The 11,266-nt window shown below is 41.6% G+C and overlaps 2 protein-coding genes across 3 annotated transcripts; both read left to right on the top strand.

The window, feature by feature from the left end:
• Positions 1–207: 207 nt before the first annotated feature.
• LOC129895586 (uncharacterized) lies at positions 208–8,748 on the top strand. Of its 2 annotated transcripts, none has more exons than XM_055971311.1 (2): positions 208–3,220; positions 8,539–8,748. In XM_055971311.1, exons 1-2 carry the CDS (start codon positions 1,651–1,653, stop codon positions 8,559–8,561), a joined length of 1,593 nt encoding a protein of 530 aa, XP_055827286.1. In that variant the 5' UTR covers positions 208–1,650; the 3' UTR covers positions 8,562–8,748. The 2 variants fall into 2 exon arrangements, with proteins under 2 accessions (XP_055827286.1, XP_055827287.1); XM_055971312.1 differs by lacking the exon at positions 8,539–8,748 and adding an exon at positions 6,431–6,663.
• Positions 8,749–9,803: 1,055 nt separating this feature from the next.
• Positions 9,804–11,010, top strand: LOC129893993 (bidirectional sugar transporter SWEET5-like). The gene is made up of 6 exons (XM_055969470.1): positions 9,804–9,846; positions 9,935–9,971; positions 10,062–10,278; positions 10,372–10,533; positions 10,623–10,742; positions 10,876–11,010. The coding sequence occupies exons 1-6, from the start codon at positions 9,804–9,806 to the stop codon at positions 11,008–11,010; spliced, it is 714 nt and encodes a 237-aa protein (XP_055825445.1).
• The last annotated feature ends 256 nt before the right edge of the window (positions 11,011–11,266 follow it).

The following is an 11,266-nucleotide window of genomic DNA, read 5'->3' as shown; positions in this document are numbered from 1 at the left end:
GTTATGTTAATTAAAGAAATTGAGACATAACCCTAGATTTGGTATTTAGGACTTGATTATCGACATGGGTGGATTTTTATGCCTATGCCAGACATTTAGTATATGGGTAATGTAGTTTTGAATTCTTATTGAGATTATTTATTTGACTAGATTACGTTTATTTGGAGGCCCAACGAAAAGGAAAGGCTCAAGTACCGAAGTAATTGCTTGATTATTTGAGGCAAGTGAATTTCTAAACCTCAGTTTAAGCTTATAGATGCTTGTATTTCCGTGTCATATATATTAGGGAGTAATGAAAATTGGACTGGGTTATTGACTGTATGATTGACCTTAAAAAAATGGAGATGAGGGGTATAAAATGGTGATCTAATGACATGTATTGATGGAATTGATATGTTGTGATTTTGGACATGTGAAATGACTATGTTGATGTGAGATAGGAAAACAATTATTGTTGTTGTCATGTTATTATCGTGAATTATATAAACATGAATTGATTGCATTGGTTCTGACATATTGTGTTGAGACTGAAAATGATATGAAACAAAAGGGGTCGGGCCACACGCTCCGTGACAGGTATTATGAAACAAAGGGGTCGGGCCACACGCTCCGTGGCAGGTGATATCAAATAAAGGGGTCGGGCCACACGCTCCGTGGCAGGATATATGTATTGAGGGGACGGGCCACACGCTCCGTGGCAGGTTACATGGACAGAAATGTCCCCCATGGGTTCCGGACTGTGATTCAGCGGATGTGTACCGATAGGACAAACATGCATCATTTCATTGCACTGCATTGCACCTTTCTGATATTTGTGACTTTGTGCTTACCCCCATATTGCTCTGTGTGCTGAACTTGACTTGGTATGATTCATTGACGAGACTATTGATGAGTATTTGTGGACTGTATTACGGTTGTTATTGTACAAGTGTAGAGTTGGGCTGATTTTATGCAGGTTGTAGTTAAGGAGGTTCGGTTGGGAGGACAGGAGTACTTGTATCTATTAAGCTTTGCTTAGTTTTAGTTATCCCCTTGCTGAGTACCGTGTTGTTTGGTACTCACCCCTTGCTTCCACACTTGTGTAGGTTGTGAGCCCGGACCTGCTTGATCTTCTAGCATTTTCTACTACATCCGAGGCTATCATTCCGAGTGTCGAGGTAGCTGTCACATCTATCTAGCGGACACCTCTTGCTCTTTTCTTATGTTTTAGTCCTATTCTAGAGACAAAGACATTGTGACTGTATTTCTTTTCGTATTTCGATAATAAATTAGTGGCTTGTACACGTGACAACCAATCTTGAGGGATGTTGAGTTTCTTTTACGTGTTTTCGCTTAAGTTAAATTTTGATTCTTTTCTTTTTCTTCCGCATCTACTTTCGTTGGGTATTAGGCTGACTTATCTCGGTGGGTTGAGATGAGTGCCATCACACCCGGATTCGGGTCGTGACAAAGATGGTATCAGAGCCCCAGGTTCATAGGTCTCACGTGTATACAAGCCAAGTTTAAGTAGAGTCTTGCGGATCGGTACGGAGACGTCTGTACTTATCTTCGAGAGGCTATGAGGACTTTTAGGAAATTTTCCCTTTGTTCTTTCACTTTGTATCATGCGTGTTGTGTTGGTACTGAATTTTTGCGTGTCCTTTCTGATAGATGGCCAGGACCAGAATTACAGCTAGAGGTAGAGGAAGGGAGACACTTCCCGAGGTTGATGTTGGAACCCCAACTAGGGGTAGGGATAGAGGCCAAACTAGAGGCCGTGGTCGGGGTGTGGCGGCAGGCAGAGGTCGTGCCCGAGGGGCGGCGCCAGCTAGAGGTCGTGCTAGAGAGGCTTCTCTTGAGCCACAGATTGAGGGTAGAGAGGAACAGGTCCCTCCAGAGTCTGCTACTGCACCATTGCTTCAGGCCACTTTGATACGAGTATTGGATGCACTCGAAGGATTTAATCAGAGTGTGAGGGTGAATGGTACACCTGAGGGTTCTCAGACTAGAGTAGGAGCTCAGACCCCACGGCAGCATCAGATTCCAATTGTTCAGGGTCCGGTGGACCAGCCACCTACGGGCCCTAGAGCGGATGAGGATGGAGTACAGGTAGGAGGAGCCCAAGTTGCACCTGTGCTCATGGTGACTGACGACGAGCAACGCCGATATGAGAGGTTCCGAAAAATGGACCCCCCACAGTTTCAGGGTGGAAAGACTGAGGATGCACACGAGTTCTTGACCATGTGTCGAGAGTTGTTGGAGACAGTAGGGTTAGCTGACACTCATGGAGTTCGTTATACTACACTACAGTTGCGTGGACCAGCCAGAGAGTGGTGGAGAGTATATACGAGTTCCAGACCAGTTGGGTCATTCCAGATGACTTGGGATGAGTTTGCTAGTGCCTTTTATGACCGTTTCATCCCCTGGAGTGTGAAGGAAGAGAGCCGATTACGGTTTGAGAATTTGAGGCAGGAAGGACTTACAGTTGCTGAATATGAGACTCGTTTCTACCAGTTGTCCAGACATGCCATGGCTGTCCTTCCTGATGAGACAGAGCGGATTCGCAGATTTGTGCGAGGACTGAACTATACTATTCGTACAGCAGTTTTTCGACCGGCCCGGGAGGGCGCTTCTTTCCAGTCCATTGTGGGTGCTGCCAAGGAGGCGGAGTTGATGGAGAGAGAGGAGTTCGGGGACCCCAAGAGGGTCCGTGCTTCTGGTCAGTTTTCGGGTACCTCATCTGGAGGTAGAGGGTCCTATAGAGGAGGTGGTTCCTTTCAGCGTAGAGGACCAGTTCATGCATCTATGCCAGCTTCTGAGGATGGTCAGACACCTCGTGGGTCCTACAGTACAGGTCAGAGTTACCCGGGGTCACAACAGAGGCCGATGAGCCGGGGTAGTTATACAAGTTCTGCAGGTTCATCGCAGAGGTTTTCGCACGGAAGAGTATGTTATACTTGTGGTGATCCAGATCATCTTTCATGGCAGTGTACATCTCAGGGTCGAGGAGGAACCCAGCCTAGTTCTTCAGTTTCAGTTAGAGGACCAGCGTCGTCGGTCAGAGGTCGAGGTAGAGCCCAGACTAGTAGAGGTGGTCGTACTCCTGGTAGGGGTGCTAGTGGTGCTATAGTCCCTCAGGGAGGAGGTAGAGGTGTTGGGCAGGTCGGAGGTGGTAGGGGAGCTCAGTGTTATGCCTTTCCAGGGAGACCCGAGGCTGAGGCTTCCGACGCCGTTATCACAGGTATTATCCCAGTCTGTCATCGACCTGCATCTGTATTATTTGATCCAGGTTCTACATTTTCCTATGTGTCTGCCTATTTTGCATCTAACTTTGATTTGACATGTGATCGTATGTCTGTGCCCGTTCATGTTTCTACACCCGTGGGTGAACCCTTAGTGGTGGATCGAGTATATCGATCCTGTCTTGTTTCCTTGGCCGAGTATGATACTTGGGTAGATATGATTATTCTGGGGATGGTAGATTTTGATGTGATATTGGGTATGGATTGGCTTTCTCCCCATCGTGCTATCCTCGATTGTTATGCTAAAACTGTTACCTTAGCGATACCTGGTGCCCCGCGGATTGAGTGGAAGGGTACTAGTGGCTCCTATCCCGATAAGGTTATCTCATATATTCGTGCTCAGAGGTTGATTGATAGAGGGTGTATGTCTTATTTGGCCTTTATTCGGGATACCAGTATTGAGTCACCTCCTATAGATACTGTTCCAGTGGTTAAGGAGTTTTCTGATGTATTTCCTACTGATCTTCCTGGTATTCCTCCGGATAGGGATATTGATTTTGCTATTGACTTAGAGCCTGGCACTAAACCCATTTCTATTCCTCCATATCGCATGGCTCCAGTTGAGTTGAAGGAGTTGAAGGATCAGTTGCAAGACTTGTTGAGTAAGGGGTTTATTCGCCCTAGTGTGTCTCCTTGGGGCGCACCGGTTCTGTTTGTAAAGAAGAAGGATGGGACTATGAGGATGTGTATCGATTACAGGCAGTTGAACAAGGTAACTATTAAAAATAAATATCCTCTTCCCCGTATTGATGATTTATTTGATCAGCTACAAGGAGCGGCATTGTTTTCCAAAATAGACTTGAGGTCCGGTTATCATCAGTTGAAGATTAGGGCATCAGATATCCCTAAGACAGCTTTTCGGACTCGTTATGGTCACTACGAGTTTTTGGTGATGTCATTTGGGTTGACGAATGCCCCCGCAGCATTTATGGAGTTGATGAATGGAGTGTTTCGCCCATACTTAGATTCTTTTGTGATAGTATTCATTGATGACATCTTGGTATATTCCAAGACCGAGGCAGATCATGTCCGCCATTTGAGGTTGGTACTTCAAAAGTTGAGAGAAGAAAAGTTGTATGCAAAGTTCTCCAAGTGTGAATTTTGGCTTGATTCTGTTACATTCTTAGGACACGTGGTGTCCAAAGAGGGGATTAGAGTGGATCCAGCTAAGATTGAGGCAGTCAGAGGTTGGACAAGGCCTACTTCTCCTACTGAGATTCGTAGTTTTGTGGGGTTAGCCGGTTATTATAGACGGTTCGTGCAGGGCTTCTCCACTATTGCAGCTCCATTGACTAGATTGACTCAAAAGGCTGTGGATTTTCATTGGTCCGACGAGTGTGAAGCGAGCTTTCAAAAGCTCAAGACTTTATTGACTTCGGCTCCTATTTTGACACTACCCGAGGAAGGTGTGGGATTTACTGTATATTGTGATGCTTCCGGTGTTGGTTTAGGTGGAGTGTTAATGCAAAAGGGGAAAGTGGTTGCCTATGCCTCGAGACAGTTAAAGGCCCATGAGAAAAACTATCCTACTCATGATTTGGAGTTAGCGGCTGTGGTTTTCGTGCTTAAGTTATGGCGTCATTACCTATACGGTGTGCATTGCGAGGTCTTCACCGATCATAGGAGTCTTCAGTATATATTCAGTCAGAGGGATCTGAACTTGAGGCAACGTAGATGGCTCGAGTTGCTGAAAGACTACGACATGACTATTTTGTATCACCCAGGAAGAGCCAATGTAGTGGCGGATGCCTTAAGTAGGAAGTCCTCTAGTATGGGGAGTCTTTCCGCGATCCGAGTTGAGGAGCGACCATTGGCTAGAGATGTTCAGAGGTTGGCTAATAACCTTGTCCGGTTGCAGATTTCAGAGGATGGTGGTGTCCTTGCCTTGGTGGAGGCTCGTTCTTCCTTGGTTGAGCAGATTCGGGAAAGACAGTTTGAGGATAAGAAGCTATGTATCATTCGAGATAAGGTATTGAGAGGTGAAGCTAAGGAGGCGGTACTTGATTCGGAAGGCGTATTGAGGATTGGCGGCAGAATTTGTGTGCCTAAGGTGGGTGACCTGACTAGATTGATTTTGGAAGAGGCTCATTGTTCAAGGTATTCCATCCATCCAGGAGCGGCCAAGATGTATCATGATCTGTGCCAGCACTATTGGTGGTGTGGAATGAAGAAGGACATCGCAGAGTTCGTATCCAAGTGTTTGACTTGCCAGCAGGTAAAGTGTGAGCACCAACGGCCTGGGGGTGTGAGTCAGAGGATGCCTATTCCCACCTGGAAGTGGGAAATGATCACCATGGACTTCGTTGTGGGTTTACCTCCCACCGTGGGTGGCTACGACTCTATATGGGTGGTGGTTGACAGACTAACCAAGTCCGCCCATTTTATTCCGGTCAAGGTAAGGTACACGGCGGATAAACTAGCCCAATTGTATATTAGTCAGATCGTTCGGCTTCATGGTGTCCCAGTATCCATCATTTCGGATCGAGGTTCAGTATTTACTTCGCACTTTTGGCAGGCATTACAGCATGGTTTGGGCACTAGACTTGATATGAGTACTGCTTTTCACCCACAGACTGATGGTCAGTCCGAGCGGACGATCCAAGTGTTGGAGGATATGCTCCGAGCTTGTGTTATTGATTTTGGTGCTAGATGGGATCAGCACTTGCCCCTAGCGGAGTTTGCCTATAATAATAGTTATCACTCCAGTATCCAGATGGCTCCATTTGAGGCTTTGTATGGTAGGCGGTGTCGATCTCCTATTGGCTGGTTTGACTTAGCTGAGATGGACTCCTTAGACACAGACTTGCTTAGAGATGCAATGGAGCAAGTTCGTAGAATTCAGGGTAGACTCTTGACAGCCCAGAGTAGGCAGAAGAGTTATGCAGATCGGAGAGTTCGACCATTGGAGTTTATGGTGGGTGATCATGTTTGGCTTCGAGTATCTCCCATGAAGGGCGTGATGCGGTTCGGGAGGAAGGGCAAGCTCAGCCCTCGATTCATTGGCCCATTTGAGATTTTGGCACGAGTTGGAGAGGTGGCTTATAAATTGGCCTTGCCACCTAGATTATCGGCTGTGCATAACGTGTTTCATATTTCTATGCTTCGGAAGTATGTTCCGGATGAGTCTCATGTGTTATCACTCGATTCAGTGGAATTGGGTCCAGACTTGACATTTGAGGAGGAGCCTATAGCCATTCTAGATAGGCAGGTTCGTAAGCTTAGAACCAAGGAGATAGCTTCAGTGAAGGTACAATGGAAGCACCGTTCCGTCGGAGAGGCGACTTGGGAAACAGAGGCTGATATGCGCGCTAGATATCCCCAGCTTTTCGAAGCTTCAGGTACCTTCTTCTACTTTATGTTCGAGGACGAACATGATTTTTAGTGGTGGATAATGTAATGACCCGTTTGGTCATTTTAAGAATGAATCATCTCTCTTCCATAAAATACTCTCTCCGCAAAAATTTAAATTACAAATTTAGACTATTTGATAACCATGGTTATTTAATAGAGGGGTGAATTTAGATAACTCATGTAATTAATGGACTGAAGTGATAATATATTTAACATCCTGTACCACTTATTCCATATTTATTAAATTAGAGTTAGTAGGTTTATATCACTTTTAGTAATTAATTATTAGAAAAGAGAAGAAAAAGAAAACAACGAGTAACTCCTGTGCGGCGCGACCTAGAACACAGAACAAAAAAAAAAAATCAAATCAAATTTCAGGTACTTCATCACTCATGCTTAAATTTCTCTGTTTGGTACATGGCTTCAGAATGTCATACTGTTAGTATAATAATATTTGATTTTGGAAGAAAGAGAATAGAAAGTAGTTGCAAAAGAAAAAAAAAAAAACATGTGTACGGATTCATATATGTCTTGGACTGTGGAAAAAAATTTGGATGATAGTGGCATCATTGAGTTATGTTAGTGATGGCCAATGATTACTTCTATTATTAGGATTAATGTAAAAGCAAAAAAAATAAAAATGTATTATTATAGTGATGTAGTGTGCAGTTGCTCGAACAACATTTTGGTTAGTGCAATTCGTCTCCGATTTAGATTTTTTATTTTTTTTGCTTTTGATCATCATGTTACAAATTAAGTTTTGATACATTAAGTTAGGTAATTAAATATTAGGAGTATTATAGTACATGAATACCATTTGGGTTATGTTAATTAAAGAAATTGAGACATAACCCTAGATTTGGTATTTAGGACTTGATTATCGACATGGGTGGATTTTTATGCCTATGCCAGACATTTAGTATATGGGTAATGTAGTTTTGAATTCTTATTGAGATTATTTATTTGACTAGATTACGTTTATTTGGAGGCCCAACGAAAAGGGAAGGCTCAAGTACCGAAGTAATTGCTTGATTATTTGAGGCAAGTGAATTTCTAAACCTCAGTTTAAGCTTATAGATGCTTGTATTTCCGTGTCATATATATTAGGGAGTAATGAAAATTGGACTGGGTTATTGACTGTATGATTGACCTTAAAAAAATGGAGATGAGGGGTATAAAATGGTGATCTAATGACATGTATTGATGGAATTGATATGTTGTGATTTTGGACATGTGAAATGACTATGTTGATGTGAGATAGGAAAACAATTATTGTTGTTGTCATGTTATTATCGTGAATTATATGAACATGAATTGATTGCATTGGTTCTGACATATTGTGTTGAGACTGAAAATGATATGAAACAAAAGGGGTCGGGCCACACGCTCCGTGGCAGGTATTATGAAACAAAGGGGTCGGGCCACACGCTCCGTGGCAGGTGATATCAAATAAAGGGGTCGGGCCACACGCTCCGTGGCAGGATATATGTATTGAGGGGACGGGCCACACGCTCCGTGGCAGGTTACATGGACAGAAATGTCCCCCATAGGTTCCGGACTGTGATTCAGCGGATGTGTACCGATAGGACAGACATGCATCATTTCATTGCACTGCATTGCACCTTTCTGATATTTGTGACTTTGTGCTTACCCCCATATTGCTCTGTGTGCTGAACTTGACTTGGTATGATTCATTGACGAGACTATTGATGAGTATTTGTGGACTGTATTACGGTTGTTATTGTACAAGTGTAGAGTTGGGCTGATTTTATGCAGGTTGTAGTTAAGGAGGTTCGGTTGGGAGGACAGGAGTACTTGTATCTATTAAGCTTTGCTTAGTTTTAGTTATCCCCTTGCTGAGTACCGTGTTGTTTGGTACTCACCCCTTGCTTCCACACTTGTGTAGGTTGTGAGCCCGGACCTGCTTGATCTTCTAGCATTTTCTACTACATCCGAGGCTATCATTCCGAGTGTCGAGGTAGCTGTCACATCTATCTAGCGGACACCTCTTGCTCTTTTCTTATGTTTTAGTCCTATTCTAGAGACAAAGACATTGTGACTGTATTTCTTTTCGTATTTCGATAATAAATTAGTGGCTTGTACACGTGACAACCAATCTTGAGGGATGTTGAGTTTGTTTTACGTGTTTTCGCTTAAGTTAAATTTTGATTCTTTTCTTTTTCTTCCGCATCTACTTTCGTTGGGTATTAGGCTGACTTATCTCGGTGGGTTGAGATGAGTGCCATCACACCCGGATTCGGGTCGTGACAACATGTTGTTTAACTTGTTAATGTTGTAAGTTATAATAAAGAATAAGTTATTCAATAAATATCTATTATCGGAACGGTTAAATCAAAGACACTATCAACGTAGACACAATTTGGCAAACTTTAAAAAATTAGAAATGCCACAAACAATGTTTGGTCTACATGTTGTTTAGCATTTTAATGTGCAAGTTAAAATAAAGAATAATTTAGTCTATATACATCTTTTCTCAGAAGGGTTAAATCAAAGACATTAATAGCCTTGTCACTTTCAGAACACACAATAATTTGAATAGTAAATTAAATAACGTCGTTAAGATGACATTTTCCTTAATCATCGGTGGTTTCGCCTCTTTTTCCTAGATTATGGTATTCAATTATGGAATAAATAAGAGAAGAATAAATCAATTTATGGTCACTACTTTTAGTAGTGATTAGTAGTGAGTGTAGTGACCATAAATTATGGTAGTAAGATTAATTACTTGATAAATAATTGGATAATACCCGCAAAAATTATGGTCACTATTCACTAGCATTACCACAAAATCCTCAAACAAAGAAAAGTCACATGGTTCTTGTTAAATTTGTAGATAAAATTGCATGTATATAGCCACAAAATAAGCTATTATCACCTGACCTCTTACTATTTTTTCTCACTAGTAACCAACTGAGAAATGTTTGGTCATCCATTCTTCATGTATAAATTCCTTTAAGAATTCCATAGCTTTCCTTTAATAATTCATCAAGATATAAGATTTTAACAATCCTCACCAACTGAGGTTTCAAATCCATTTACAAATTAAATATGATCTTCATGCCTTGGAATTCACCAATTAGTTTTTAAGTTGCATTCGTCGATCGTTTTAATTAATCTCCTCTTTCAACATTAATTAGATATCTAGATAAAATGGTGAATACAGAGACAGTACGGACGATTGTTGGAATTATCGGTCCGTGCCTTATCATACTATTCATTAATTCTTTATAATGATCTCTAACTAATATTATGTCTAATCTATTCAATAATTCTTCATGCAGGAAATGTTATATCATTCTTCCTCTTCTTATCCCCCATGTAAGTCGATCACCTAGCATAATGTGCACTATTATGATTAATTAGCGATCAATTTAGTTTAAATTAATCGAGGTGTGCACATGCATGCAGGCCAACGTTCATAAAAATATGGAAAGCAAAGACGGTGATGCAATTCAAACCAGATCCTTATGTTGTAACTGCTTTGAATTGTGCAGTTTGGGTATTTTATGGAATGCCATTTGTTCATCCTGACAGCCTTCTTGTTGTCACTATTAATGGCATTGGTCTCTTTATTGAATTAGTATATGTAATTGCCTTCTTCATCTATTCCGAGTGGCCAAAGCGTGTACGTACTCATCAATATAATGTTACTCATATTATTGCCTTGTAAATTACTGTAATTTGAACTAACATGTTTTTTTTTAATTATGTATAACAGAAGAAGATTGTTGTTTTTTTGGTAATTGAAATAATCCTTCTTGGGATCCTCGTTTTCGTTACGCTTACTTTCCTTCATGGAACCAAGAACAGATCTATGCTAGTCGGTATATTGGCTGTCGTTATGAATATTGCTATGTACGCTTCGCCCCTCACCGTCATGGTATTAATCTATCCATCTCTCTTCTTCTAAGATATAGTTTACGATAAACAATTTATGTTATATACACTGACAATATGAATTATATATAGCGTCGAGTGATCAGCACCAAGAGTGTGAAATTCATGCCATTTTACCTGTCACTTGCTAACTTTTGCAATGGAGGTATTTGGTTCGCCTATGCATTCCTCAAATTTGATGTTTACATCCTGGTAATTAATTATATTCACTCTTACTTATTTATTTCAAGACTCTGCTTGTGAGATTACACTAGATATTATTGTAATGGTTGGTAATAACGTTTTGAATTAATCTGTATATTTTCCCCCTTCAAATTAATGATAGATACCCAATGGTCTGGGAATGTTATCTGGAGCAATTCAGCTCTTCCTTTATGCAAGATATTACAAAACCACCAACTGGGACGATGATGGAAAGCCAAGTGAAATTGAACTTCCAAGAAATCAGGGAACAGCCTAAAGCTGCTGGCGGAAGAAACCTCATGCATTACTAACCCAAGGTCCCAGATCTCCAAGTCAAGTCAAGTCAGCCCGCGCTTTTTTCGATTCTTCATTAAAATACGGCCACTGTGGCTAAGTTGGAGATTGATCACTCTCCCACTGACCTCTTAAATGGAAAATAAAAATAAATTGTAATTCTAGATTAGTTTAATTTAGAATTTTAAGGTTGATGCACTGATAGGACCAGCTTGACTTAACACGTTATGGCAGGTCAC

This window comes from Solanum dulcamara, chromosome 7 (genome assembly GCF_947179165.1).
Source record: "Solanum dulcamara chromosome 7, daSolDulc1.2, whole genome shotgun sequence".
In the NCBI taxonomy this organism is placed as follows: Eukaryota; Viridiplantae; Streptophyta; class Magnoliopsida; order Solanales; family Solanaceae; genus Solanum; species Solanum dulcamara.
The sequence above is the reverse complement of the archived record's forward strand: the minus strand, read 5'-3'. Positions and strand labels throughout refer to the sequence as shown.